Raw genomic sequence first — 27,022 nt, forward strand, 5'->3', positions numbered from 1 at the left:
GCTAATTCACCGCACACAGAGACTAGTAGATTTGAGACACTCTGAGCTGCGCCAGAAAAAATTAACCCGCTGTATAGCACTGGTAGGTACAGGACGCTGCAAAACAGCACCAACACACGGGTATATAGCGTACACGAACACATTTGGGCAGAATACAGCCCGGATGCTTGAAAAAAAAAAAAATTGGTGCACTACTGGTCCAAGCCAGCCAAAAAACTAATGCACACAATGAGAGGAGTAGTCCTATTAAGAAGGACTGTTGGGTTCTTGTAGTCAGGATCCCTTCCTGACCGCAACCTAATCCCTACACTAACACTTTCCCTATCTCAGCAGCTCTATCCCTAAACTCTGCCAGCATGCGTCTGAGGCGAGCCTCTGGCGGCAACAGCTTTAATAGTCGGCGGTCACCTCATCCCGCCAACCACTCACTGATGTAGACTTGCACAGGGCTGGCACGTCACAGCAGGAAGTAGTAAAGCCTTCCTCGCATGTTTATTGGCTAAAAAATGGCGCTAAACATGCGGGGAAGGGAAATGAAATTTCCTCGAACACCGCGTGGTGCTCAACGTGAGTAGCGAGCATCTCGAGTAGCCTAATACTCGATCGAGCATCAAGCTCGGACTAGTGTGCCCGCTTATCTCTGGTCATATACTGATATGTATAATATTATATGTGTAATATACAGTACATCTATAGTTCAGATTTTGATATTTGTATAATAAATGGTACAACTATAGGTCAGGTACTAATAAGTATGTAATATCCAGTAAATCTACAGCTCAGATAGTGCTATATATACGGATATGTGTATAACATACATTGCATCTGTAGTTCAGATACTGATGTGTGTTATATACAGTACATCTACATGTCAGTTACTGCTATGTACAATTATATGTGAGTAATATACAGTATATGTATACGTCAGATACTGCTACATATACTGATGTGTGTTATATACATTACATCTTTAGGTCAGATATTGATGTGTGTTATATACAGTACATCTACAGGTCAGACGCTGATATGTGGGTAATATACATTTTCACCAATAGTGACTGGAAGGGATTATTTTGCATCACCCTCATTTTTGGAAAAATACTCGGCTGTTCATGTCTACTGCCCACTTTATGCCCCCAAATTGTCCACACTGCTTCTCACATGATCATCACAATTGTAGTAGAGAGAATTCTGCAGCATCCTCAAGCAGAAATTTACTGGAATACGGCATGAAAGAGAAATTAGACATGTTTTATTATATTCACATATAACGCAGCTTACAATCCGTTTCTCAGATGGCAAATTGTGTCACATAACATATAATATTGTAATACCCCTCCCCCCACTATAAACCCTAATATATTCACTTCCATAAACAATCTGTATAACTAATTGTGAGAAGTCACATATGTAAGAGATGGGATATATAGAATCAGTTATTATAACAGCACCTCACCATCACCTGGTGGCCAATCCACATGACAGTACACATAGCTCTACACTGCCCCCCAGTGGCCAATCCACATAACAACACATACAGCTCCACAACTCCACCTGTTGGCCAATCACATAACAGTGCATATAGCTTCACATCTCCACCTAGTGGCTAATCCACATAGCAGTACATACAGCTGCTCATCTGCAACTAGTGTCCGACCCACATGACAGTACATATAGCTCTACGCCTCCACCTGGTGGCCAATCCGCATAACAATACACACAGCTCCTCGCCTCCACTCATTGGCCAATCCATATAACAGTACATGCAGCTCCATAACTCCACCTAGTGGAGAATCTACATAACACTACATACAGCTCCATACCTCCACCCAGTGGCAAATCTACATAATAGTACATACAGCTTCACACCTTCACCTAGTGGACAATCCACATAACAGTACATGCAACTCCACACTTCCATCTAGTGGTCACTCCATGTAACAGTACATGCAGCTTCTCACCTCCACCTAGTGTCGAATCCACATAACAGTGCACACAGCTACTCACCTCCACCTAGTGGTCAATCCACATAACAGTCCACACAGCTACTCACCTCCACCTAGTGGTCAATCCACATAACAGTACATACAGCTCCATATCTCCACTCAATGCAAATCTATATAAGAGTACATACAGCTCCATGACTACACCTAGTGGCTAATCCACATAACAGTACATACAGCTTCACACCTTCACCTGGTGGCTAATCACAAAGCTCCACCTAGTGGCCAATCCACATGACAGTACATGCAGCTCCACACCTCCATCTAGTGGACAATCCAAATGGCAATCTACGTAACAATACATGCAGCGTCTCACCTCTACCTGGTGGCAAATCAACATAACAGTGCACACAGCTGCACACCTCCACCTAGTGACCAATCCACATAACAGTACATACAGCTCCACAACTCCACCTAGTGGCCAATTCATATAACAGCGCACACAGCTTCACACCTCCACCCAGTGGCCAATCCACATAACAGTAGATACAGCTCCTCACCTCTACCTAGTGACAAATCTACATAACAGTATAGACAGCTCCTCAACTCCACCTGGTGGCCAATGCACATGACAATACATGCAGCTCCACATCTCCACCTAGTGGCGAATCTACATAACAGTATAGACAGCTCCTCAACTCCACCTGGTGGCCAATGCACATGACAATACATGCAGCTCCACACCTCCACCTAGTGGCGAATCTACATAACAGTATATACAGCTCCTCACCTCCCCCTAGTGGCCAATCCACATAACACTACAGACAATTCCCCACCTCTACCCAGTGGCCAATCCACATAACAGTCCACACAGCTCAGCAGACCTCAAATTTACCAATTTGTTAAGCTAAATGTGCCAGAACTTGTGTGCATGCTTCGCACCATGGTTTTTAATGTGTTTTAGACATGTTCTGGCCCTTGCTAGACAAAGGGGTTTGGCTTTGTAGGAAAGAGAGCATGCCATTAATGAAACAAGATTTTGGCACACAGTAGCCAACCAGTAGGGGGTATAATGTGTTAAGTTGCTGCTGATCACCTAACAAAAGTAGCAACCGCAATCACCTAGGGGTGGAGGAGGCAGAGCTTCTCTCCAAGATCCACAACCTAGTCCATGGTTTGCCCCTATGGCAATGGACATGATACTAGGCATGTAAGCCCCCCGAGAGAGCAATGCTCCGCACTGAAGACTTCCAGGTTGTGGGTGTTGCATAGACTATAGTCTTTATCCAGAAGATGGGGTTTCTATGTTCCACGTGGCAGAGGAGCTCTCTGCTGGTGTAGTGTTCCAGAACAATGGGGCCCCTCCATAACCCTATGCATGCATTTGTCTATGTAATGTCAGTGTCTTCTGTGTTGCCTGATTGATGTGTATTGCATAGCTGCAGCACTGAAAGAGTTAAGTGTCTGGTATGTGAGATGACTGTCTGGAAATGTATTGTTTTATGTTGTGGGTTGATGGTCACCTGAGCATGCTTGATATATTGTGGTTGCAAGGTGTGTGCAAGAGGCAGTCTGTTCCGGAGAGAATTCAGAGTTCGGTTCTGGATCTGCAAGAGGACGGCACAGGCACCTTCAGCCTGTGTGGCTCAGAATGGAAGAGGGTGAAAGGAATCTACAGCCTGTCCTGGGCCTGCTGTACCCAGGAGATGTGAAAGTACCCCTTTAATGCTAAGAGAGTGAGAGAATGAGGAGCCGCCATGCAGCACACCCCATTTTTCCCCAAACGTGAGTGTTGACCGGTACAGAGTGTAAGAGAAGAGAGAGTGTTGCCAGGACCCACAGATAACAAGGACTGTGGTTTCTCCTGTTCACCCATGAATCTGCCGGGACCAGGACCCACAGATAACAAGGACTGTGGTTTCTCCTGTTCACCTGTCCCTTTCACACCACTTTGAAGTTTGCACTGTGTTTTCCTGCTGGCGTGTATTTGCAAGTCGTGCCAAGTAAACGAGCTTCATCGACCGTCCCGGTTTGGCTTAGAAAGTTAACTCCCTGTGTGTGGACACTTTATTACCAACAACTGGATTCACCGTGGAGGATGGAACGGTGGCGTCATGCCTGACATAAAGGACTAAGGTGATCCATCATTGGGTTCCCGTGTTTAATAACCTGCCCTCAGCCCCTTGGACGTGTCACCAGTTACCTTCTGGGTGGGAGACGGTATAGCCACCATGACAAGGCCCAAATTCTACTGTGGCAGAAGTCCGTGATGCTATTCCATTGCTTTCAATGGGGTCGGCACTGCTGCTGCCCTATTGAAAGCAGTGGGTTGCAGGCAACCCCCGCAGTGATGATTTTTTGGGGGAAGGGCTTTAAATTTAAGCCTTTCCCTGAAAATCATCCCTAGCTGTAAGAAAACATAAAAAAAAAAAATAAATTATACTCACCTAGAAGAGCCGCTCGGCTCTTCTCTCTCCGATACGGCAGTCTTCTTCTGTGTTCTGGAGGCCAGGGATTGAAAAATCCCCGCCCCTAGAAAGCGCTGGTTTCATTGGCTGAGCGCTCAGCCAATCACAGGCAGTGCTCAGACATTGAATGACAGCTGAGCGCTGCCTGTGATTGGTCACAGCGCTCAGCCAATCACAGGCAGTCCTCGGCCATTCATTGAATTCATGAATGTCTGAACGCTGCATGTGATTGGCTGAGCGTTGTGACCAATCACAGGCAGTGCTTAGCTGTCATTGAATAGCTGAGTGCTGCCTGTGATTAGCTGAGCACTCAGCCAATGAGACCAGCGCTTTCTGGGGGTGGGGATTTTTCAATCCCCAGCCTCCAGAACACAGAAGACGACTGCCGTACCGGAAAGAAGAGCCAGGCAGCTCTTCTAGGTGAGTATAATTTATTTTTTTCTTACAGCTAGAGAAAATCATCGCTGCTGGGGTTGCCTGCAACCCACTGCTTGCAATGGGGCTGCAGCAGTGCCAATCCCATTGAAAGCAATGGGATAGCATCACAGACTTCTGTCCCAGGTGTGGCAGAAGTCCGCGATGTACTCCCTATGTTTTCAATGGGGCTGGCGCTGCTGCCTCTGGCCCTATTGAAAACAATGAGTGACATCGCAAAGTTTTCTCTGCGCTGCGAGGCTCTCGCATTGCTAGAAAAAAATATCGCTAGTGGGTAGGCATTCTGAAGGTGATCTTTAAAGCGGCCTCCAACAGATAGCGCTAGGACATGACAGTCCATCAGACAGATGCCGGAGCCTTACACCTGATGATGGAGCTCAGTCGGAGGACGTCACTGGAGCACAGACAATGTCTGGGGGAGCCCCACTTTGTCTTTAGAGTTGGTCACTCACTTTGGGGTGCTCAGCAGAATCTCCAGCCAGCAGGGGCAGGAGGTAATTAACTGCCGGGAATAGCAAGTACCCCAGCCTTTGGCAAAGCTGATACGAACACTGTGGGGGTCACTGGGCCCATCCCCCATGCTAGAGCACCCTGATAATTTAGCTACTTTTTCGGCATCAAACACTTTGATGGCATAGCCAGACAGAACCTTGTGAACTGCTTGGCCACAGGAGGTGACAGCAGCGAGGGTGGGCGAGTTGATGAAGATGGGGTGCTCACTGTGGTTATATGCCCACACCTCCCCATCCTCGTGACTCAGGACCAGACCCTGGCCAATCTTTTTCCGGGTCCGTCTCACTGTCTGGCTTCGGGGCTCAGAGCCTAGGAGCCCCAGGCAGAATCCGCTGGCCTTGGGCAGGTCATGGAAGACATGGACAGAAGGTTCAGTGACGCTGTAGAGGCGCCCCACACGGGTGCGGTGCTCCCAGTAAGCCAGTTTACACCAGTAAGCATCGTGGATGGAGCCCCCGGAGAGAGTGGTATCTGCAACAACAGGATGTTAGAGTGAGATGAAGATGTGAGAATGTAATCATGCATGTGCTGGACCCCCAAACCTACATCTTAGGAGCCCCTCATCACTGGTGTGTGAAAAGCCTCACACCGTTCACTAGACTGTAAACTCCGTGGGCAGAGCTGACCTACTTTACTGGATAGAACCCAGAGAGCTCCCATGCTGGCCCAGAATGGTGCTGCTAGAGCGTAAGCTCCCAAGACTACATCCTGGGCCACACACATTCCTCATTATGCAGCACCAGAGTATAAGTGCTGCAGCTCAGCCTTCAGCTTACAGCACATCAATAGAGGCTGGGACACATGTAACACATGTGCTTTCTGCTTACCATGTGATCTTTGCACATAATAGTGGCCAGACTCCTGCTCTGCATGGGCGGGGCGGGGGGCTTCTCTCCTCTTGTAGGTGGAAGAGGCGGAGACTTCTGCTCATGGAAAAAGAAATGTGTTAAAGTAGCGCCATGACTCTCGCCCCCCCCCCCCTCCATTATCTCCTCTCCCATGACTTTCCATCCACCCTTTATCTTCCAACCCCTTCCCCAATACTCTCCATCTCCCCATTATTCTCTTTCCCCTCCCGTATTATTCTCCATGCTCTCCCTTAACACTCTCCCTCTCCTCCCCCCTGTATTTTGTCCCCTCCTTTATTTTTCTCTATCCCTTCCCCAGGATTCTTCTGCCTACTCCCCCATTTTTCAACATCCCTACCTTCAATACTCTCCATCTCCCAAGTATCCTACTGCCTCCCCCCAGTTTTTTTGTTCACACCTCAATATTTTCTGTCCCCCCCAGTATTCTGTCACCTTCCCAGTATTTTCTATCCCCTCCCTAGTATTCTACTGTCCCCCCAGTATTTTTCCTCTCCCCCATAATTCTCTGTCCCCTCCCCCCGTATTATCTGTCTCCTTCCTATTACTCTGTCCCCTCCCATTATTCTCTCTCCCTTCCTTCCTCAACACTCTCTATCTCCTCTCCTATTATTCTCTGTCCCACTCAGTATTCCACTCACCCACAATAATCTGTCCCCTTCCAAGTACTCTGTCTGCTCCCCATTATTCTTCTGTTTCCATCAATATTATTACACCCCCACCATCATTCCCCCTATTATTCCCTGTCACCCCAGTATTCTCTATAGTTTCCCCATTCTTTTCTGTCCCTTCCCCATTATTCTCTGTCCCGAGTATTCTACTATCCATCTGATATTCTGTCCTCTCTCCCATTATTCTCTGTCCCTTCCTCCATTATTCAAAGTCCCCTCCCTCAATACTCTGTCTCCTCCCCTTTCCTATTATTCTCTGTCTTCTCCCCTTTCCTATTATTCTCAGTCCCGTCCTCAGTATTCTGTCACCTCCCCAGTATTCTTTTTTCCCCCTCCATCATCCCCCCCCATTATTCTCCTCCACATTATTCTACTGTCCCCCCCCAGTATTCTGTCTCCGCACGAAAATGGAGCATGGTCCAGATTTTTTCATGCTCCATTTTTTTTAAAATCACTTTTATTGACGATCCGCGGGTATTTATCTACCCGCGGGTGGTCAATGCATCCCTATGGGGTGCGGATCCGCGGGCAGGAGAAGAGTTAAAATCCGCTGCGGATTTTAATTCTTCTTTTGCCCGTGGACATGAGGCCTTAGTCAGTTCTTGAGGGTTAGGAGGAACACTGATGAGAGATTTGTGGCAAGGAGGATGGAAGAGATGTGTCACAAGTTTGAAGATAGGGGTTTACCCGGTGACCCTTACACAAAATATGATGAGGAAGGCCACGTCTAAAACGAGGGCTGAACTATTGATACCGAGACCAAAACTAGAAAAATCAAAAAGGATTCCCTTTGTGTCCACTTTCAATGGTGATAGTGGCCATATCAGGAATATTTTATATAGACATTGGTCATTATTGACCAGGACCTGTCGGGATATCCCTGATTTTCGTAATGTTCTGGTAATGGCGTATAGATGAGCACGTAATCTGCGTGATACACTTGTGAGTCCGTAATTGAAAATGCTCCATGATGTTGCCACTGCCTTTTACTTTTTGGATCCCTGTTGAAATTAGTTGATCATTGATTTTTGATGATATGACTGTTACGATCGTGTGGGCAGGCAAAGCACGGGACCCAACACGATCATGACCAAAGGGGATGCACGCAGGTATCACCAGGGTCACGCGGGACTCACACTGGTTTCAGGCAACTGACCCTGTGCTACAAGGAGGAATGAGAGTGGCCCTACCTGAGCGGGGACATTGCCCCAATAAGGGCATCCCAGCGGTCTTCGGATCTGAGCCCTAGCTGATCCTAGGAGCCACGCACCAGAACAGGATGCATTCACATGCCACATGACAGACCCAGAATACACTGCATACAACATGCAACCACTAGTAACAGATAGGAAGCTGAATATAAATACCAGGTATTAGTTGACATGTTGTACAAGATGTTGAAAGCTAGCAGGCCACTTCACGGCTCCTGGTTATACTGCTAGTCCCTACACTAACCAGGAGTCCAGCAAAACCGGACAGCGTTCACACCGCACGCTGCAACAGGACAAGACACAGATTGCAGGACACACAGCAAACTAACACAAAACTGACAGAATTTAAACGTACAAACGGACATGAACCAAGTCACACTGCAAACCTCACCAGACAAGCCTTCATGTCTACTCGCCTGAGGGGCCCTACAGACTGACCAGGAGCTGGGTTTATATGTGAGCACAGATCCAGGGGATTGGCTAGCAGACAGTACCACACCCAGCCAGCTCAATCATTAACCCTGAGAGTGCTGTGCTGCTGGAATCACAATAGTACAACATGTCTCAGCAGCACACGTAACAATGACACTGAGAGGTTGCTCTAATGTATGTGATTCTCTATCTGACTGATTATATAATAAAATAATTCTTGCTTTGATGGCGCGTCAGTATCTATTTTTTTGGATGGAGACTTTTTGATAGAAGTGATTCTGGTAATTGCTTTTATAATCATCGGATTTACTGTATAGGCATATTTGGTCTTGCTCTTGATCCTGATGTATCAGGGGTGACTGATCTAGCGATTTACAGGTGGCGAGTCACTACAATAAATGGGTTAAGAGATCTTCTTCCCTTATTTAACCCCTTGAGTGGCACGCCCGGAAATTTTCCTGGACAAGCTCCACTGCCGATAGTGATTATAGCACAGAAGATTTACGGGCTATGTATCACTATGGGAGCTGCAGAGCACAATGCCACAAGCTGTGACATTGTGCTCTGCCTGCACAGTCCCACAGAGAACAAAGCAAGGGCTTTGAAAGACCAGCAGAAGATATTGCCAATCTGCCGGCAATCTCCTGCTTCTAAGTCTCCTGCTTTGTTTATAGGTTGCCATAGAGACCATCGGCTTGTCAGAAGCAAGCCGATGGTCTCTGTGGCAGGGAGAGCTGTTGCTTGGCTGTCAGAGGACGGCTAGGCACCAGCTCTTACAGCAGAGATCAGAGAAAACCTCCGATCTCTGCTGTGTTAACCCTTTACATGCGGCAGTCTATGTGACTGCAGCATGTAAAGGGCTGTCACTGTAGCATGTAAAGGGCTGTCACCATCGGACCCCCGGAATGTGATCAGGGGGTCCTGATGGGTCCCTGTGGAAGTCCCCTAAAGGGACAAAAAAAAAACAAAAGTAAAAAAAAAATAATAAAAACACTTGTCTCCCTTTACTTTGTAAAAAATCAAAAATACAATCACACATGTGGTATCCATGTGTCGCAATGACCCAGAGAAGGAAGTTAATGCATTATTTAACCCCTTAATGACATGGCCACTTTTTTTCTTTTTTCCCCCATTTCTTTTTTTCCTCCCCCCCTGTTTAAAAAATCACAACTTGTCCCACAAAAAACAAGCCCTCATATGGCCATGTCAATGGAAAAATGAAAAAGTTATGGCTCTTGAGACGCAACTGCAAAATTAGTTGAAATTCAATGATTAGACCATTTTAAAAAACCTGCCCTGATGGGTCTGACAGGGTGGTAGGAAACCTGCCACTCAAGGGGTTAAATCAGATCTCTGATATTGACATCCGACAGGTCTTGATATATAGACGCTCGTGGTTGCGCTCATCCACTCCCGGCTTGACTATTGCAACTCGCTACTCATCGGCCTCCCCCGCACTAGACTCGCTCCGCTCCAATCCATACTAAATGCAGCAGCTAGACTCATTTTTCTATCCAGTCGTTACTCAGACGCCTCTGCATTATGCCAGTCGCTGCATTGGCTGCCCATCCACTGCAGAACTAAATTTAAACTCCTCTACCTCACTCACAAAGCTCTGCATGGCGCTGCGCCACCATACATCGCCTCCCTACTGTCAGTACACCACCCAGCCCGCTCACTCCGATCGGCAAACACACTCAGACTAAACACCCCTGTAATACGAACCTCTCATGCTCGCCTACAGGACTTCACTAGAGCAGCACCCATCCTCTGGAATGCTCTACCCCAAGGCATCCGGACAATTCCCGATACACGAAATTTCAGACGTGCCTTAAAAACGCACCTCTTCAGGGAAGCATACCAAATCTCCTGACCTAGTCCCTCGCCCCTCCCTATGGTGCTCCACCCTGGTTGCCTTCTGATAAATGATCTGTACATAATATTTCCTATTGCCTGTGTTCCCCACCCCCTGCACCTCCTGTACCACCCTCAACCCATTTGTGTCTAACCCAATGTACCTCACATTGTAATTGTTGTATTGTTTTGCATTTATCCATGCCTGAAAGCGCTGCGGAATAAGTTGGCGCTATACAAATAAAGATTATTATTATAGTGATTAATAAAACATAGGGTCCGGAATATATGGTTTAATGATATCGTGACCTTTTGGGGATATTAAAAACTACACTGGTCAGGATGGATGTGTGTGCAGTCCTTTTAGACTAAGTTATGAAGGTGTCGCTTTAATCTGTGGCACCATGGTGATTGGAGACACTGCGCTTGCGCAGGTTTACTAAGTAGATTGACTGATATCACTCAGCTACATGAGATCTTGCGGTGGTTCTACAGATACCGCGCATGCGCTATGGTATGTGATGAGTTTGATTTGACCAGCTTTGATACAGCGGTCATTGGAGTAAACTGCGCATGCGCTGTTCCATTGGACTGATTGGCGGGTGTTCACAAGCCGTACGAGATATCGCGGTAATTTTGTGCTGCCGCGCTATACCAGATCTCGCGAAGGTTCCAAGATACAGCGCATGCGCTGTTGTAAGTGACGGGCGTGATATGGCTATTCATCATATCGCGGTTGTTGGAGGAAGCCGCGCATGCGCGTTACCATTGGATTGACTGGTGGAAGTTGCGTAGCCGCATGAGATATCGCGGTGACTTTGTGTTCCCACGCATGTGCCCTGTAATATCATTAAGTATGGGACGCTGACCTGTGTTGCTTATTAGCGTTTGGGGCAGCATGATAGACCATCTTAACCCTTTCTAGGAGACCGGCAAGCGGCACCACCATGGTGTTATCCAGGTATTCCCCCAGATATGGAATAAGCAATTGGCCATGTATTGGTTAAACAATTAATGTGAAACAAATTTGCACCTACACACCTGTAATGTGTTCGTCATTTTATAGTTTGTGTATATATGTATATATATATATATATATATATATATATATATATATATATATATATATATATATATATATATGTGTGTGTGTTTATGTTGTCTGTACTAACTGAGCTTGATAAAGACCCTTGCACGGGTCGAAACGTCGCCAGTTTTTTATGGAGGATTAAACATTGTTTGGATACATCTGATGCTGCCTGGCTTATATGCTATTTGGGATTCTTTGGTGAGTCTTGCAATTTCCCTCCTCGCCTGTTATATACGGTTTTTGGAGACATCGGGGGGTTTGTATTATCCCTAAAGGGCTGCTGTTGACAAACTTTGGACTGTGACTCAAAACCCTTAGACTGATCCATGATTCTAAACTTGCTGGCCATCTCAGAATCACAAAAACCTTGGAACTCCTGCTTCATTCCTTCTGGTGGCCTAATTGCAAGGGCGATGTGAAAAATATGTCGCCTCTTATGACCCATGTGCACAAAACAAAACACCATGAGCTCGTCCTTTGGGCCTCCTGCAACCACTTTCAGTCCCATTCAGGCCTTGGGATCTATATCTATGGACTTTATTGTGGATTTTCCCCCTTCTAAAGAAATGATTGCCATCCTGGTTGTAGTGGACCGATTTACAAAAATGGAACATATTATCGCCATCGTAGAAATTCTCACAGCTGAACACACTGCAGGATTGGTGATTATTTAGGTTACATGGGATTCCTTATGACGTGGTCTCGGACAGAAGGGTTCACTTCACATCAAGATTCTGGAAGAACTTCTGTACAGCCCTAGGGATAACAGTTAACCTGTCTTTTGCTTTCCACCCCCAGTCCAATGGTCAGACCGAGAGAACTAATCAGACTCTAGAGCAATATCTTCATTGCTTTATTTCCCACCTCCAGGACGATTGATCTTTAAATTACGGTATCCATCCCGTCTTTATTCCGGGCCTCCCTGTCAATACTCCTGTTCCAACTGCCACCCACAGACTGACAGTGTTACAAGAAACACAGAAAAGGTTAAAAGGGGTACTACAAGAGGCCCAGGGGAATTACAAGCAAGCAGACACCACAAAGCTTCTCCTATCTTCCAGGTAGGAGATAAAGTATGGTTATCTACCAAAAACCTTAAGACCCCCATACCCTCTCCCAAGCTTTGGCAAAAGATTATTGGGCCATGCCTGATCACGGCGAAGAGAGGCAAGGTGGCGTTCAATCTGGATCTTCATGACAGCCTGAGGATCCACCCAGTTCTCCATGTGTCACTCCTCAAACGATTTAAAGAAAATTCCTTTCCGGAAAGGACTGAGGCACTGCTCCATCGGTGGATGTCCGAGGTGAGGAGGAGTACGAGATAGAGAGGATTTTGGACTTTAGGAATTTTAGAAGAAAACTACAGTACTTGGTCTAATGGAAGGGATATGACGCAGAGAATACCTGGGAGCCAACATCCAATGTTAATGCCCCTAGGCTGATGAGGGAGTTCCACTGGAGGCACCCTGGGATGTCTGTTGGCCTGAATGGGACTATTGTTAGGACTCGAATCTGGAAGCTCCTGTGCTCCAGGTGGTGTTTCTGCTGACTGAGCTATTCAGCCTGCTGGATAGTTCCCCTGCAAACTTTTTCCTTGTTCTTTATCCTAATTCGTGCTCCCATTTCCCAGTGGCTCCACCCTGTCCCTTGATTGCACACCCCATATAAACCTGGTTCTGTCCCTCCTTCCTTGTGCGTTTATTGAACCCCTTAGCCTTTTAACCAGCTCCTCCACATACCTGCTCCCGGTAAGAAGATTGCTTTCTGTCTAATGACCACTGGCTTGCTTCCTGACTATGTCTCTGCTTAAATCCTATGTACTGCATCACTATCTCCATATACCAACCCCTGGCTTGCCTGACCATCTTGCCCGTCCTGGCTGGCTGTGACCCAAGACTCCAATCTAGTGCCAGAACATGACGCCAGTATTCTGTTCGAATTCCAATATTCTCTGCCCAACCCCAGTATTTTCTCCCCCTCCCCTCAGTATTTTCCGTCCCCTCCTTCCCAGTGTTTTCTGTCCCCTACCAGTATTTTCTGTGTCCCCCCCAAAGTAATCTACTGTCCCCCAATATTCCATCCCTCCCCAGTATTCCCCAGTGCCTCCCTCCCTTACAGTCCCCCATGATACCTGGTGCTGCCACCCGGCAGACATGGTGTGGGTTGCAGCAGACATGGCTGCCCTCTCCGCTGCGCCTCCAGAAGTTCTCACACTGGGTTAGGCTCTTGAGCTCAGAGGTGCTGTGGAGGTCTGGCCATCGGTACAACCGGCAGAGCAGAACCTGAGGCGGCAGCACCTGTTTACTGCCATGTACTTCCCAGGGCAGCAAGATGCAGCCGCAGTCCCAGTATCCCCGGCTGTCCAACGCCTCCAACAACTGCCACAGCTGCTCATCCTTTAACTTCTTAAAGAGCTGATAGACCGCCGGCCGCAGCACATTATGGAGGTCCGCAGTGCTGGAGGGTGTGCCGTCCCCCTGACCCCGGCTGCCAGGAGCTGTGTAGCGCCGCTTCCAAAGCTGCCTCACTATGAGAGAGCGCCGAGAACGGAACATAAGATGGAGCCGATCACCCGGCAGCATCCACGTGCCAAACACAGGCCGGGAGAATCTGCTGGAAATGAGAGAAACCAGTATCAGTGGGAATTGTGCCTCAAACCTTAACCATCCTGGAGGTTCTGGAAACTCACCGGCTCAGTCAGCTGATCGGAGGGTGAAGATCTGCCATCGTACTGCACAAAAGAGACAATGGTTAATGAAGAGCGAGCTAAGACCAAGCACAAGATATTCTTCATAATCATATAGTCACCAGGGGGTGCTCTCCTGCAAAAACTACTCGGATACGAAACCTTGCGTGGTGCACAGAATAGTGAGTGCTGCTCTGGAGTATAATACAGGATGTAACCCAGGATCAGTACAGGATAAGTAATGTGTGTACACAGTGACTCCAGCAGCAGAATAGTGAGTGCAGCTCTGGAGTATAATACAGGATGTAACTCAGGATCAGTACAGGATAAGTAATGTGTGTACACAGTGACTCCACCAGCAGAATAGTGAGTGCAGCTCTGGAGTATAATACAGGATGTAACTCAGGATCAGTACACGATAAGTAATGTATTTACACAGTGACTCCACCAGCAGCAGAATAGTGAGTGCAGCTCTTGAGTATAATACAGGATGTAACTCAGGATCAGTACAGGATAAGTAATGTATGTACAGGAGCGGTGTCATACAGATAACTCAAGGCCCATTTACACTAAAAGATGATTGCTCAAACGACAGTTTGAGTGACAGTTTTGAGGGATCATCTTTGCATAAAATTCTAAGTAGCTAATCAGCTACTTAAGAGTGAAATGCAGGTGGAGCGGGACACCGCTGATAACTCACGAGAACAGCAGCTGCTTTGTATATGCAAACAGCTGCTTTGTTCTCGGAGTTGTCAGCTGGTGTCCCACTGAGCTGATAGTGCAGTGCGGGATACCAGCTGAAAGAATGCTATCAGCTGGTATCCCGCTGAGAACTCAGCGCGTGGCACTGATAAGGCTCATTGCTGACTTTTAGTTTGCTAAACATCAACGATGAACGAATAGTGCACGAACAGTGCAAGATGGCCACCTGTTTAGACACAAGTATTATCGCACAAAAGATGGCTTTTGAGTGAATTTTGAGCGATAATTGTTGTGTCTAAATGGGCCTTAAGACTGTTAGGGTGTGCTGCTGGGATCTGAAGTACTAAGGTTCCTAGCAGCACAGCTCCACAGGTTGGGGTTCATTGAGCTGGCTGGGTGTGATGTTCTCCAGCAGCCAATCCGCTTTAGTCTGCAGCATATAAAAGCCAGCATCTCACAGTAGTGATGCTGGTCTTTCCACTGTTGGGATATATCTGGTTTGTGCCCGCTCAGTGCTGTGTTTTCATGGAGGTCTGTTGTGTCTCTCTGCTTCCCTAAAGAAGGTTTGGACACGTGTAGACCTTGTCTGTATCATATGCAGACCCCCTCTTCCCTTCCCCTAACAGGTGCGGCCTCCAGACGTCTTACGTCTTGTCTATGTGTCAGTTGGTGGATCCCTGACACAGTTCCCTATGTCAGCTCGGTGGCTGACTGTCTATCCCCCTGGTATGAGGACACTTAGACTTGCTTTGGAGTTTCATCTGTGTGCATGTGAGCGCTGGGTGGAGTCTGTGTTGTATGCACTACCTGTTGTAGTCTGGTGTGAGCAGTCCTGTTCTGTGCACATTCTGTCTCTGTTTGTGGTGGGAACAGGTTCTATGTGTGGTGGCTGCAAGAAAGCTTGTCTTGTACAGCTTGCAGTGGGACTTGTGTCCTATTGTCTGTGCTGTTGCAGCTTGCGGTGTGAACTGTGTCCGGTGCCGCTGGACTCCTGGATAGTGTAGGGACTAGCGGTATAGCCAGGAGCCGTGACGTGGCCCGCTAGCTACCATGTTTTGATCAAAATGTCAGCTAATACCTGGTATTTATATTCAGCTTTACCATCTGCTATTAGTGTTTGCATTTTGTCTGTTGTATGCTGTGTTTTCTGGCTTTGTGTGTCTTTTTGTTCTGTCCAGTTGTCCCCGTCATGTGGCATGTGTATGTCACCTGTTCTGATGGCGTGGTTCCCAGGAGCAGCTAGGGCCCAGATCCGAAGACCGCTGGGCTGCCCTTTATCAGGGCAATGTCCCCGCTCAGGTAGGGCCATGCCATCCTCCCTGTAGCACAGGGCTAGTTGTCTGAAACCCATGTGGATCCGTCTTGGTCACAATCATGTGGCCCCATGCTTAGTTGCCCACACGATCGTAACAAAGACTATGTGTCATTCCGTGTCCCGGAGTGTATGTCCAGGAGCAGAGGAATACCGATAACTCGGACTGTGGGCCCAGTGTCATCTTGTTTTCTCCTCCCTGATCTTTCTGAACTGCTATTCCTGGTGTGCAAAATTTCAAGTGAGAAGTAAATGTTTGAGTCACTGCCCGCTCCGAGTGAATGAGGTTTTCAAATCTAATTGTGTGTGGACTCAATTATTTACCCATCGGACATCCCGCAGAGTGAAGGAACGGTGGCGTAATGCGTGGCAAACAAGTCCAGTACACTACTATACAAAAAGGCCTAGTGCTGCCTTGGCTGAGGTTACGCTCGTCACTCAGGGGGGGAATTTGGTAGAGCCACCTTGATAAGTGCTATCTCAACCCCCGCCATCTCCTCAGTGTTGAGCTTCGTGTCTCGGTCGCTGCAATTGGAGAAAGGGTACTGTACAGTGTAATATATATATATATAGGACAGGAGAAGGGGTACTGTACAGTATAATATATATATATAGGACAGGAGAAGGGGTACTGTGCAGTATAATATATAGGGGACAGGAGAAGAGGTACTGTTGTTGTGGCCCAAAACACGTATTCCTGGCTCCTCCATTGTCATACATGTCATGTCTTCTGTGCAGATGCACTGTGCGAACTGTCTAGTCTCTTGTTATGTGTATTGCACAGCTGCAGCATGCAAGAGGTTAATGTCTGAAAATGGCTGGGATATCTCTGAAAAAGTACCAATTTATGTCCTGTCATGTGGAATGCTAGAGACTATAAATATGAGTGTTGGAGAGCAAGGTGGGGTTCATTATCTTCAATGGATGAGAGTGAAGTGGAGTGCCGGCCACATGGGGGTACCTTCAACCCTCATGTGGTGAAGAGTGATGGAAGAGAAAGAAAGGTATCCTGATGCTCCTATTCCAGGAACGCTAAACTGAGCAAAAAGAGTGGAGTCCGCTGTGCAGTGCGTCAACGTCTGAATCAAGTGAGTGTCTGTGTAGTGTTCCTATCCCGTCCTCCTCCGGAGTGTTTCCCTTTCCTAGAGCGGTACCTGACAGATAACGTGGATTGCAGGAATGATGTCATACCGAGTTTTCCTACCTGACCTCAAGTCTACTGCCTTGCCTGCATCAGTGCGTAATATGGCTGTAACCTGTCAAGTTACAAGTAAAGTTTTGCCAGGCCCCGACAAATCCTAGGGACTGAGGCCCTAAAAGTTACTGTGTATGTGGACTTCATTTCTCCGCCGAAGGTCATTCTGGTGAGCAAGGAATGTTGGCATCACGCGTGACAACTCTACAGTTCACCACACATATACAGTTAATCACTGTCCCAGCGTTGCCTGGAAGAGGCCTAGCGGTACCTGGGCCGGGGTTGTGTGCGTCTCTCCGGGAAGGAGTCTGGTAAGAGCCACCGTGACAAGTGCCAACTCAACCCTCCCAGTTCCTTAGCGTGGGCTTCATGTCTAGGTGACCGCTGGGACGCTGCACTGTACAGTATATTATATATACGACAGGAGAGGGGGTACCGTACAGTATAACATATATATATATATGACAGGAGAAGTGGTACTGTATAGCATAAAATATATATAGGACAGGAGAAGGGCTATTGTACAATATAACATATATAGGATAGGAGAAGGGGTACTCTTCAGTATAATATATACATACTGTATATAAGACAGGAGAAGGGGGCTTCATGTCTAGGTGGCCGCTGGGACAGGAGAAGGGGTACTGTACAGTATAATATATAGGACAGAAGAAGGGTTACTGTACAGTATAGCATACAGGACAGGAGAAAGGGTACTGTACAATATAATATATATAGAATAGGAGAATGGGTACTGTACAGAATAATATATATATAGGACAGGAGAATAGGTACAGTATAATATGTAGGACAGGAGAAGGGGTACTGTACAGTATAATATATATAGGACAGGAGAAGGGGTACTGTACTATATATATATATATATATATATATATATATACACATATGAGAAGGGGTACCGTACAGTAATAGTATATATATATATAAAATTATTTATATTTATACAAGAAGAGGTACTGCACAGTATAATATGTAGGACAGGAGAAGGGATACTATACAGTATAATACATGCATATATAGGACAAGGAAAAGGATACTGTACAGTATAACATATATAGGACAGGAGAAGGGGTACTATACAGTATATGTATAGAACAGAAGAAGATGTACTGCACAGTATAATATGTAGGACAGGAGAAGAGATACTGTGCAGTATAATATATAGAAATATAGGACAGGAGAAGGGGTACTGTACAGTATAATATAGGACAGGAGAAGGGGTACTGTACAGTATAATATAGGACAGGAGAAGGGGTACTGTACAGTATAACATATATATAGGACAGGAGAAGGGGTACTGTACAGTATAATATAGGACAGGAGAAGGGCTACTGTACAGTATAATATAGGACAGGAGAAGGGGTACTGTACAGTATAATATAGGACAGGAGAAGGGGTACTGTACAGTATAATATAGGACAGGAGAAGGGGGACTGTACAGTATAACATATATATAGAACAGGAGAAGGGGTACTGTACAGTATAACATATATATAGGGTAGGAGAAGGGGTACTGTACAGTATAACATATATATAGGGTAGGAGAAGGGGTACTGTACAGTATAATATATATATAGAACAGGAGAAGGGGTACTGTACAGTATAACATATATAGGACAGGAGAAAGGGTACTGTACAGTATAATATATATATAGGGTAGGAGAAGGGGTACTGTACAGTATAACATATATATAGGGTAGGAGAAGGGGTACTGTACAGTATAATATATAGGACAGGAGAAGAGATACTGTACAGTATAATATATACAAATATAGGACAGGAGAAGGGGTACTGTACAGTATAATATATATAGGATAGGAGAAGGGGTACTGTACAGTATAATATATATAGGATAGGAGAAGGGGTACTGTACAGTATAATATATAGGATAGGAGATGGGTACTGTACAGTATAATATATATAGGGTAGGAGAAGGGGTACTGTACAGTATAATATATATAGGATAGGAGAAGGGGTACTGTACAGTATAACATATATAGGACAGGAGAAGGGGTACTATACAGTATAATATATATAGGGTAGGAGAAGGGGTACTGTACAGTATAATATATATAGGATAGGAGAAGGGGTACTGTACAGTATAATATATAGGACAGGAGAAGGGGTACTGTACAGTATAATATATATAGGACAGGAGAAGGGGTACTGTACAGTATAATATATATATATGACATGAGAAGGGGTACTGTACAGTATAATATATATAGGACAGGAGAAGGGGTACTGTACAGTATAATATATATATATATGACATGAGAAGAGGTACTGTACAGTATAACATATATAGGATAGGAGAAGGGGTACTATACAGTATAATATATATAGGGTAGGAGAAGGGGTACTGTACAGTATAACATATATAGGATAGGAGAAGGGGTACTGTACAGTATAATATATATAGGATAGGAGAAGGGGTACTGTACAGTATAATATATAGGATAGGAGAAGGGGTACTGTGCAGTATAACATATATATAGAACAGGAGAAGGGGTACTGTACAGTATAATATATACATATATAAGACAGGAGAAGGGGTACTGTACAGTATAATATATATAGGGTAGGAGATGGGTACTGTACAGTATAATATATATAGGACAGGAGAAGGGGTACTGTACAGTATAATATATATATAGGACAGGAAAGGGGGTACTGTACAGTATAACATATATAGGACAGGAGAAGGGGTACTGTACACTATAATATATACATATATAGGACAGGAGAAGGGGTACTGTACAGTATAACATATATATAGGACAGGAGAAGGGGTACTGTACAGTATAATATATACATATATAAGACAGGAGAAGGGGTACTGTACAGTATAATATATATATAGGACAGGAGAAGGGGTACTGTACAGTATAATATATACATATATAAGACAGGAGAAGGGGTACTGTACAGTATAATATATATAGGACAGGAGAAGGGGTACTGTACAGTATAATATATATAGGACAGGAGAAGGGGTACTGTACAGTATAATATATATAGGACAGGAGAAGGGGTACTGTACAGTATAATATAGGACAGGAGAAGGGGTAGTGTACAGTATAACATATATATAGGACAGGAGAAGGGGTACTGTACAGTATAATATATACATATATAAGACAGGATAAGGGGTACTGTACAATATAATATATATAGAATAGGAGAAGGGGTACTGTACAGTATAATATATATATAGGACATGAGAAGGGGTACTGTACAGTAATATATATATAGGACAGGAGAAGAGATACTGTGCAGTATAATATATATAGGACAGGAGAAGGGGTACTGTACAGTATAATATATACAGGACAGGAGAAGGGGTACTGTACAGTATAATATATATATATGACATGAGAAGGGGTACTGTACAGTATAATATATATAGGACAGGAGAAGGGGTACTGTACAATATAATATATATATATGACATGAGAAGGGGTACTGTACAGTATGATATATACAGTACATATGGGACAGGAGGAGTACTATACAGTATAATATATAAATATATATATATATATATATATATATATATATATATATATATATATATATATTAGGCAGGACAAGGGGAACTGCACAGTATAATATATGTAAGACAGGAGAAGGGGTACTATACTGTATAATATATAAAGGACAGGAGAAGAGGTACTGCACAGTATATATATATATGACATGAGAAGGGGTACTGTACAGTATAATATATATAGGACAGGAGAAGGGGTACTGCACAGTATAATATATATATATGACATGAGAAGGGGTACTGTACAGTATAATATATATAGGACAGGAGAAGGGGTACTATACAGTATAATATATATAGGACAGGAGAAGGGGTACTGTACAGTATAATATATAGGATAGGAGAAGGGGTACTGTACAGTATAATATATATATAGGACAGGAGAAGGGGTACTGTACAGTATAATATAGGACAGGAGAAGGGGTACTGTACAGTATAATATATATAGGACAGGAGAAGGGGTACTGTACAGTATAATATATAGGATAGGAGAAGGGGTACTGTACAGTATAATATATATAGGACAGGAGAAGGGGTACTGTACAGTATAACATATATATAGGACAGGAGAAGGGGTACTGTACAGTATAATATATATAGGACAGGAGAAGGGGTACTATACAGTATAATATAGGACAGGAGAAAGGGTACTCTACAGTATAATATATATAGAGGATAGGAGAAGAGGTACTGTACAGTATAACATATATATAGGAGAGGGGAGGGGTACTGTACAGTATAACATATATAGGACAGGAGAAGGGGTACTGTACAGTATAATATATATAGGACAGGAGAAGGGGTACTGTACAGTATAATATATAGGATAGGAGAAGGGGTACTGTACAGTATAATATAGGACAGGAGAAGGGGTACTGTACAGTATAACATATATATAGGACAGGAGAAGGGGTACTGTACAGTATAATATAGGACAGGAGAAGGGGTACCATACAGTATAATATATATATAGGACAGGAGAAGGGGTACTATACAGTATAATATATATATGACATGAGAAGGGGTACTGTACAGTATAATATATATATATATATGACATGAGAAGGGGTACTGTACAGTATAATATATATATATATGACATGAGAAGGGGTACTGTACAGTATAATATATATAGGACAGGAGAAGGGGTACTGCACAGTATAATATATATATATATGACATGAGAAGGGGTACTGTACAGTATAATATATATAGGACAGGAGAAGGGGTACTATACAGTATAATATATATAGGACAGGAGAAGGGGTACTGTACAGTATAATATAGGACAGGAGAAGGGGTACTGTACAGTATAACATATATATATATGACATGAGAAGGGGTACTGTACAGTATAACATATATATATGACATGAGAAGGGGTACTGTACAGTATAACATATATATATGACATGAGAAGGGGTACTGTACAGTATAACATATATATATGACATGAGAAGGGGTACTGTACAGTATAATATATAAATACATATATTAGGCAGGACAAGGGGAACTGCACAGTATAATATATGTGATATATGCGCTGGAGAAGAGGTACTGCACAGTATAATATATATATAGGACAGGAGAAGGGGTACTGTACAGTATAATATATATAGGACAGGAGAAGGGGTACTATACTGTGTTTATATGCAGAAAGGTCATGAAAAAGATTGCTGCCCATTTTATATACATATAATATATATTTTAGCAGAAGATGCAGATATTGGTGTATGCAGCAGTATAGTTTTTGGGGTACATGGGTGAGTATTTCAGGGTGCACAGACGTTATGTAGTCAGAGGAGATAGTGTAGGGTCTTACCATCAGTGTCCTGCTGCCCTCGCGTCTAGCAGTCTGCTGCACAGAGACACAGAGTTTCCTCTGGCGCTCCCCTCCCTGCAGCATATATATATAGCACAGGAAAAGGGGTACTGTACAGTATAACATATATATAGGACAGGAGAAGGGGTACTGTACAGTATAATATATATAGGACAGGAGAAGGGGTACTGTTCAGTATAACATATATATAGGACAGGAGAAGGGGTACTGCACAGTATAATATATATAGGACAGGAGAAGGGGTACCATACAGTATAATATATATAGGACAGGAGAAGGGGTACTGTACAGTATAATATATATAGGACAGGAGAAGGGGTACTGTACAGTATAATATATATAGGACAGGAGAAGGGGTACTGTACAGTATAATATATATAGGACAGGAGAAGGGGTACTATACAGTATAATATAGGACAGGAGAAGGGGTACTGTACAGTATAATATATATAGGACAGGAGAAGGGGTACTGTACAGTATAATATATATAGGACAGGAGAAGGGGTACTATACAGTATAATATAGGACAGGAGAAATGGTACTGTACAGTATAACATATATAGGATAGGAGAAGGGGTACTGTACAGTTTAATATATATAGAGGATAGGAGAAGGGGTACTGTACAGTATAACATATATATAGGAGAGGGGAGGGGTACTGTACAGTATAATATATATAGAGGATAGGAGAAGGGGTACTGTACAGTATATTATATATAGGACAGGAGAAGGGGTACTGTACAGTATAATATATATAGGACAGGAGAAGGGGTACTGTACAGTATAATATATATAGGACAGGAGAAGGGGTACTATACAGTATAATATAGGACAGGAGAAGGGGTACTGTACAGTATAATATATATAGGACAGGAGAAGGGGTACTGTACAGTATAATATATATAGGACAGGAGAAGGGGTACTATACAGTATAATATAGGACAGGAGAAATGGTACTGTACAGTATAACATATATAGGATAGGAGAAGGGGTACTGTACAGTTTAATATATATAGAGGATAGGAGAAGGGGTACTGTACAGTATAACATATATATAGGAGAGGGGAGGGGTACTGTACAGTATAATATATATAGAGGATAGGAGAAGGGGTACTGTACAGTATATTATATATAGGACAGGAGAAGGGGTACTGTACAGTATAATATATATAGAGGATAGGAGAAGGGGTACTGTACAGTATAATATGTAGGACAGGAGAAGGGGTACCGTGCAGTATAATATATATAGAGGATAGGAGAAGGGGTACTGTACAGTATATTATATATAGGACAGGAGAAGGGGTACTGTACAGTATAATATATATAGAGGATAGGAGAAGAGGTACTGTACAGTATAATATAGGACAGGAGAAGAGGTACTGTACAGTATAACATATATAGAGGATAGGAGAAGAGGTACTGTACAGTATAATATAGGACAGGAGAAGAGGTACTGTACAGTATAATATATATATAGGACAGGAGAAGGGGTACTGCACAGTATAATATATATATTGGACAGGAGAAGGGGTACTGTTCAGTATAATATATATATAGTGTAGGAGAAGGGGTACTGTACAGTATAATATATATATAGGACAGGAGAAGGGGTACTGTACAGTATAATATATATATAGGGTAGGAGAAGGGGTACTGTACAGTATAATATATAGGATAGGAGATGGGTACTGTACAGTATAATATATATATATAGGACAGGAGAAGGGGTACTGTACAGTATAATATATATATATAGGACAGGAGAAGGGGTACTGTACAGTATAATATAGGACAGGAGAAGAGGTACCATACAGTATAATATATATATAGGGTAGGAGAAGGGGTACTGTACAGTATAATATATAGGACAGGAGAAGGGGTACTGTACAGTATAATATATATATAGGACAGGAGAAGGGGTACTGTGCAATATAATATAGGACAGGAGAAGAGTTACTGTATTATATATGAGAAAGGGTACTATCCAGTATAATATGTATAGGACAAAAGTGGTACTGTACAGTATAATATATATAGGACAGGAGAAGGGGTACTGTACAGTATAATATATGTAGGACAGGAGAAGGGGTACTGTACAGTATAATATATGTAGGACAGGAGAAGGGGTACTATACAGTATAATATATATAGGACAGGAGAAGGGGTACTGTACAGTATAATATATATATAGGACAGGAGAAGGGGTACTGTACAGTATAATATATGTAGGACAGGAGAAGGGGTACTGTACAGTATAATATATGTAGGACAGGAGAAGGGGTACTGTACAGTATAATATATGTAGGACAGGAGAAGGGGTACTATACAGTATAATATATATAGGACAGGAGAAGGGGTACTGTACAGTATAATATATATATAGGACAGGAGAAGGGGTACTGTACAGTATAATATATATAGGAGAGGAGAAGGGGTACTGTACAGTATAATATATATATTGGACAGGAGAAGGGGTACTGTACAGTATAATATATATATTGGACAGGAGAAGGGGTACTGTACAGTATAATATATATAGGACAGGAGAAGGGGTACTATACAGTATAATATATATAGGACAGGAGGAGGGGTACTGTACAGTATAATATATATATAGGACAGGAGAAGGGGTACTGTACAGTATAATATATATAGGAGAGGAGAAGGGGTACTGTACAGTATAATATATATATTGGACAGGAGAAGGGGTACTGTACAGTATAATATATATATTGGACAGGAGAAGGGGTACTGTACAGTATAATATATATATGAGGAGGAGGGGTACTGTACAGTATAACATATATATAGGACAGGAGAAGGGGTACTGTACAGTATAATATATATAGGACAGGAGAAGGGGTACTGTACAGTATAACATATATATAGGACAGGAGAAGGGGTACCGTAGAGTATAATAATATATATAACAGGAAAAAGGGGAGTGCGCAGTATATATGACAGGAGAAGGGGTACTGTACAATATATTAACGCTTCCGCACGTCCCCGGTGGACCCCAGCGGCCTATGCCTGGATGACCCCTATAAGTTAGTATTCGGTTGTTGTACACTTGGCTCTGCGGCTGCCCTCCCCAGTTTCTCTGGCTTTACGTTCCTTTAGGTATATTTATGTTATAGTTGTGCTAGTGTGTGGCGGTGGGAGAGAGTCCGGACATGAACGGATTTAGTCCCAGTCATAGGGCCGGGTGAGGGGCCGAATTCTTATCGTTACAGTTTTGCCGTTTTTTTCCTTTTTTCTAACTTTCTAATAAAAGATCCGCGGTGTGCGGTGACGGAGGAGTTCGTCTCCCCCTCTGGAGGCAGCAGTGCTGACGCCGTGACACGGGAGGGGTGACTCCGCCGCCACTGGCACTCTCACTTCCTTCCTCTGTTTGTTGCGTCTGAGACTTCCCCAGGAGATAAGCGCAGCGGCGGCGCCAGCTCTGCCGTCCTTGCAGTGTGCACGACCCGCATGCAGAGCACATCCGCAGCTGTATCTAATCCCATCATGTCTGACGCTCCGCTGTGTCTGAGCGCTGACTCACACGGCCGAGAATCTCGCGCAACTTTTGTATATTGGAAAACGCGCAAAACTCGCACGAATATGGACTACATAAAAATCGCATGTTAACTCTTTCAGCTTCTTTCAGATCGCCTTCTCCATGTTTTCCAATGAGACCCTGGAAGACATCACACTCCGTGCGACGTACCCGTGGGAGCGATGTGATGGTTACCGGTGAAATCAATAGGAAACACTTGCCGATCTTCCACCGCAGACGAAACGCATGCCGGAGGATCGCAATTTCACCGAAGTGAAGCATTTTCACACGTTGGCAAATGCGACATCCGGCCAATATTGCACCCGCCCGGTAACTTTAGCCAGAATTTGCACTCCCATTAATAAATGTATCCAAGGCATAGGCTTAGATACTCAGTAGGGGACACACTTTAGGAGATATCTGCGGGCGCAGTGTGTGTATGAGCAGCGTGCCCGCTAATAGAAGAGTCCAGTCTCCGCTCGAGATGGCGCTGAAATACACAAGGTGCCGCTCCTAGCTCCAGCCAGTCTGGGTCGGGCGCTGCTGGCGGCTTCCACTGACCCTGAGACTTGGGATCTAATCTGCAGCCGGACAGAGAGATGGGCAGGGGAGCGGGAGATGGTCCGGCGGGCCAATTGGACTGTCAGATGACACCTGGCACCAACCAACCAGGAGCAGCAGCACAGCCAAAG

At 44.3% G+C, this 27,022-nt stretch overlaps 1 protein-coding gene and 1 long non-coding RNA gene across 3 annotated transcripts; both read right to left on the minus strand.

The window, feature by feature from the left end:
- Window positions 1-1,199: 1,199 nt before the first annotated feature.
- LOC136633310 (uncharacterized) lies at window positions 1,200-4,415 on the minus strand. Its single transcript, XR_010793254.1, has 2 exons — window positions 2,054-4,415; window positions 1,200-2,007 (listed from the first exon to the last, which is right to left on the minus strand). It is a non-coding gene; the product is annotated as an uncharacterized lncRNA (long non-coding RNA).
- A 254-nt stretch (window positions 4,416-4,669) lies between these two features.
- On the minus strand, window positions 4,670-22,824 carry LOC136633311 (mothers against decapentaplegic homolog 6-like). 2 transcript variants are annotated; one of them, XM_066608955.1, is made up of 5 exons: window positions 22,772-22,824; window positions 14,173-14,214; window positions 13,615-14,093; window positions 6,187-6,282; window positions 4,670-5,830 (listed from the first exon to the last, which is right to left on the minus strand). In XM_066608955.1, exons 3-5 carry the CDS (start codon window positions 14,063-14,065, stop codon window positions 5,295-5,297), a joined length of 1,083 nt encoding a protein of 360 aa, XP_066465052.1. In that variant the 5' UTR covers window positions 14,066-14,093; window positions 14,173-14,214; window positions 22,772-22,824; the 3' UTR covers window positions 4,670-5,294. The 2 variants fall into 2 exon arrangements, with proteins under 2 accessions (XP_066465052.1, XP_066465053.1); XM_066608956.1 differs by having other exon boundaries at window positions 13,615-14,096.
- Between the last annotated feature and the right edge of the window lie 4,198 nt (window positions 22,825-27,022).

Source organism: Eleutherodactylus coqui, chromosome 6 (assembly GCF_035609145.1).
Source record: "Eleutherodactylus coqui strain aEleCoq1 chromosome 6, aEleCoq1.hap1, whole genome shotgun sequence".
NCBI classification, from domain to species: Eukaryota; Metazoa; Chordata; class Amphibia; order Anura; family Eleutherodactylidae; genus Eleutherodactylus; species Eleutherodactylus coqui.

What these genes read in the sequence shown, in the direction of transcription:
- LOC136633311 (XM_066608955.1), bottom strand. Translation starts at nt 14,065, where the DNA reads ATGCTGCCGGGTGATCGGCTCCATCTTATGTTCCGTTCTCGGCGCTCT. An exon ending in CTGCCGGGTGGCAGCACCAG is followed by an intron (nt 6,283 to 13,614) that starts GTATCATGGGGG and finishes TTCCATGAGCAG; the next exon opens with AAGTCTCCGCCTCTTCCACC. An exon ending in TTATGTGCAAAGATCACATG is followed by an intron (nt 5,831 to 6,186) that starts GTAAGCAGAAAG and finishes CTGTTGTTGCAG; the next exon opens with ATACCACTCTCTCCGGGGGC.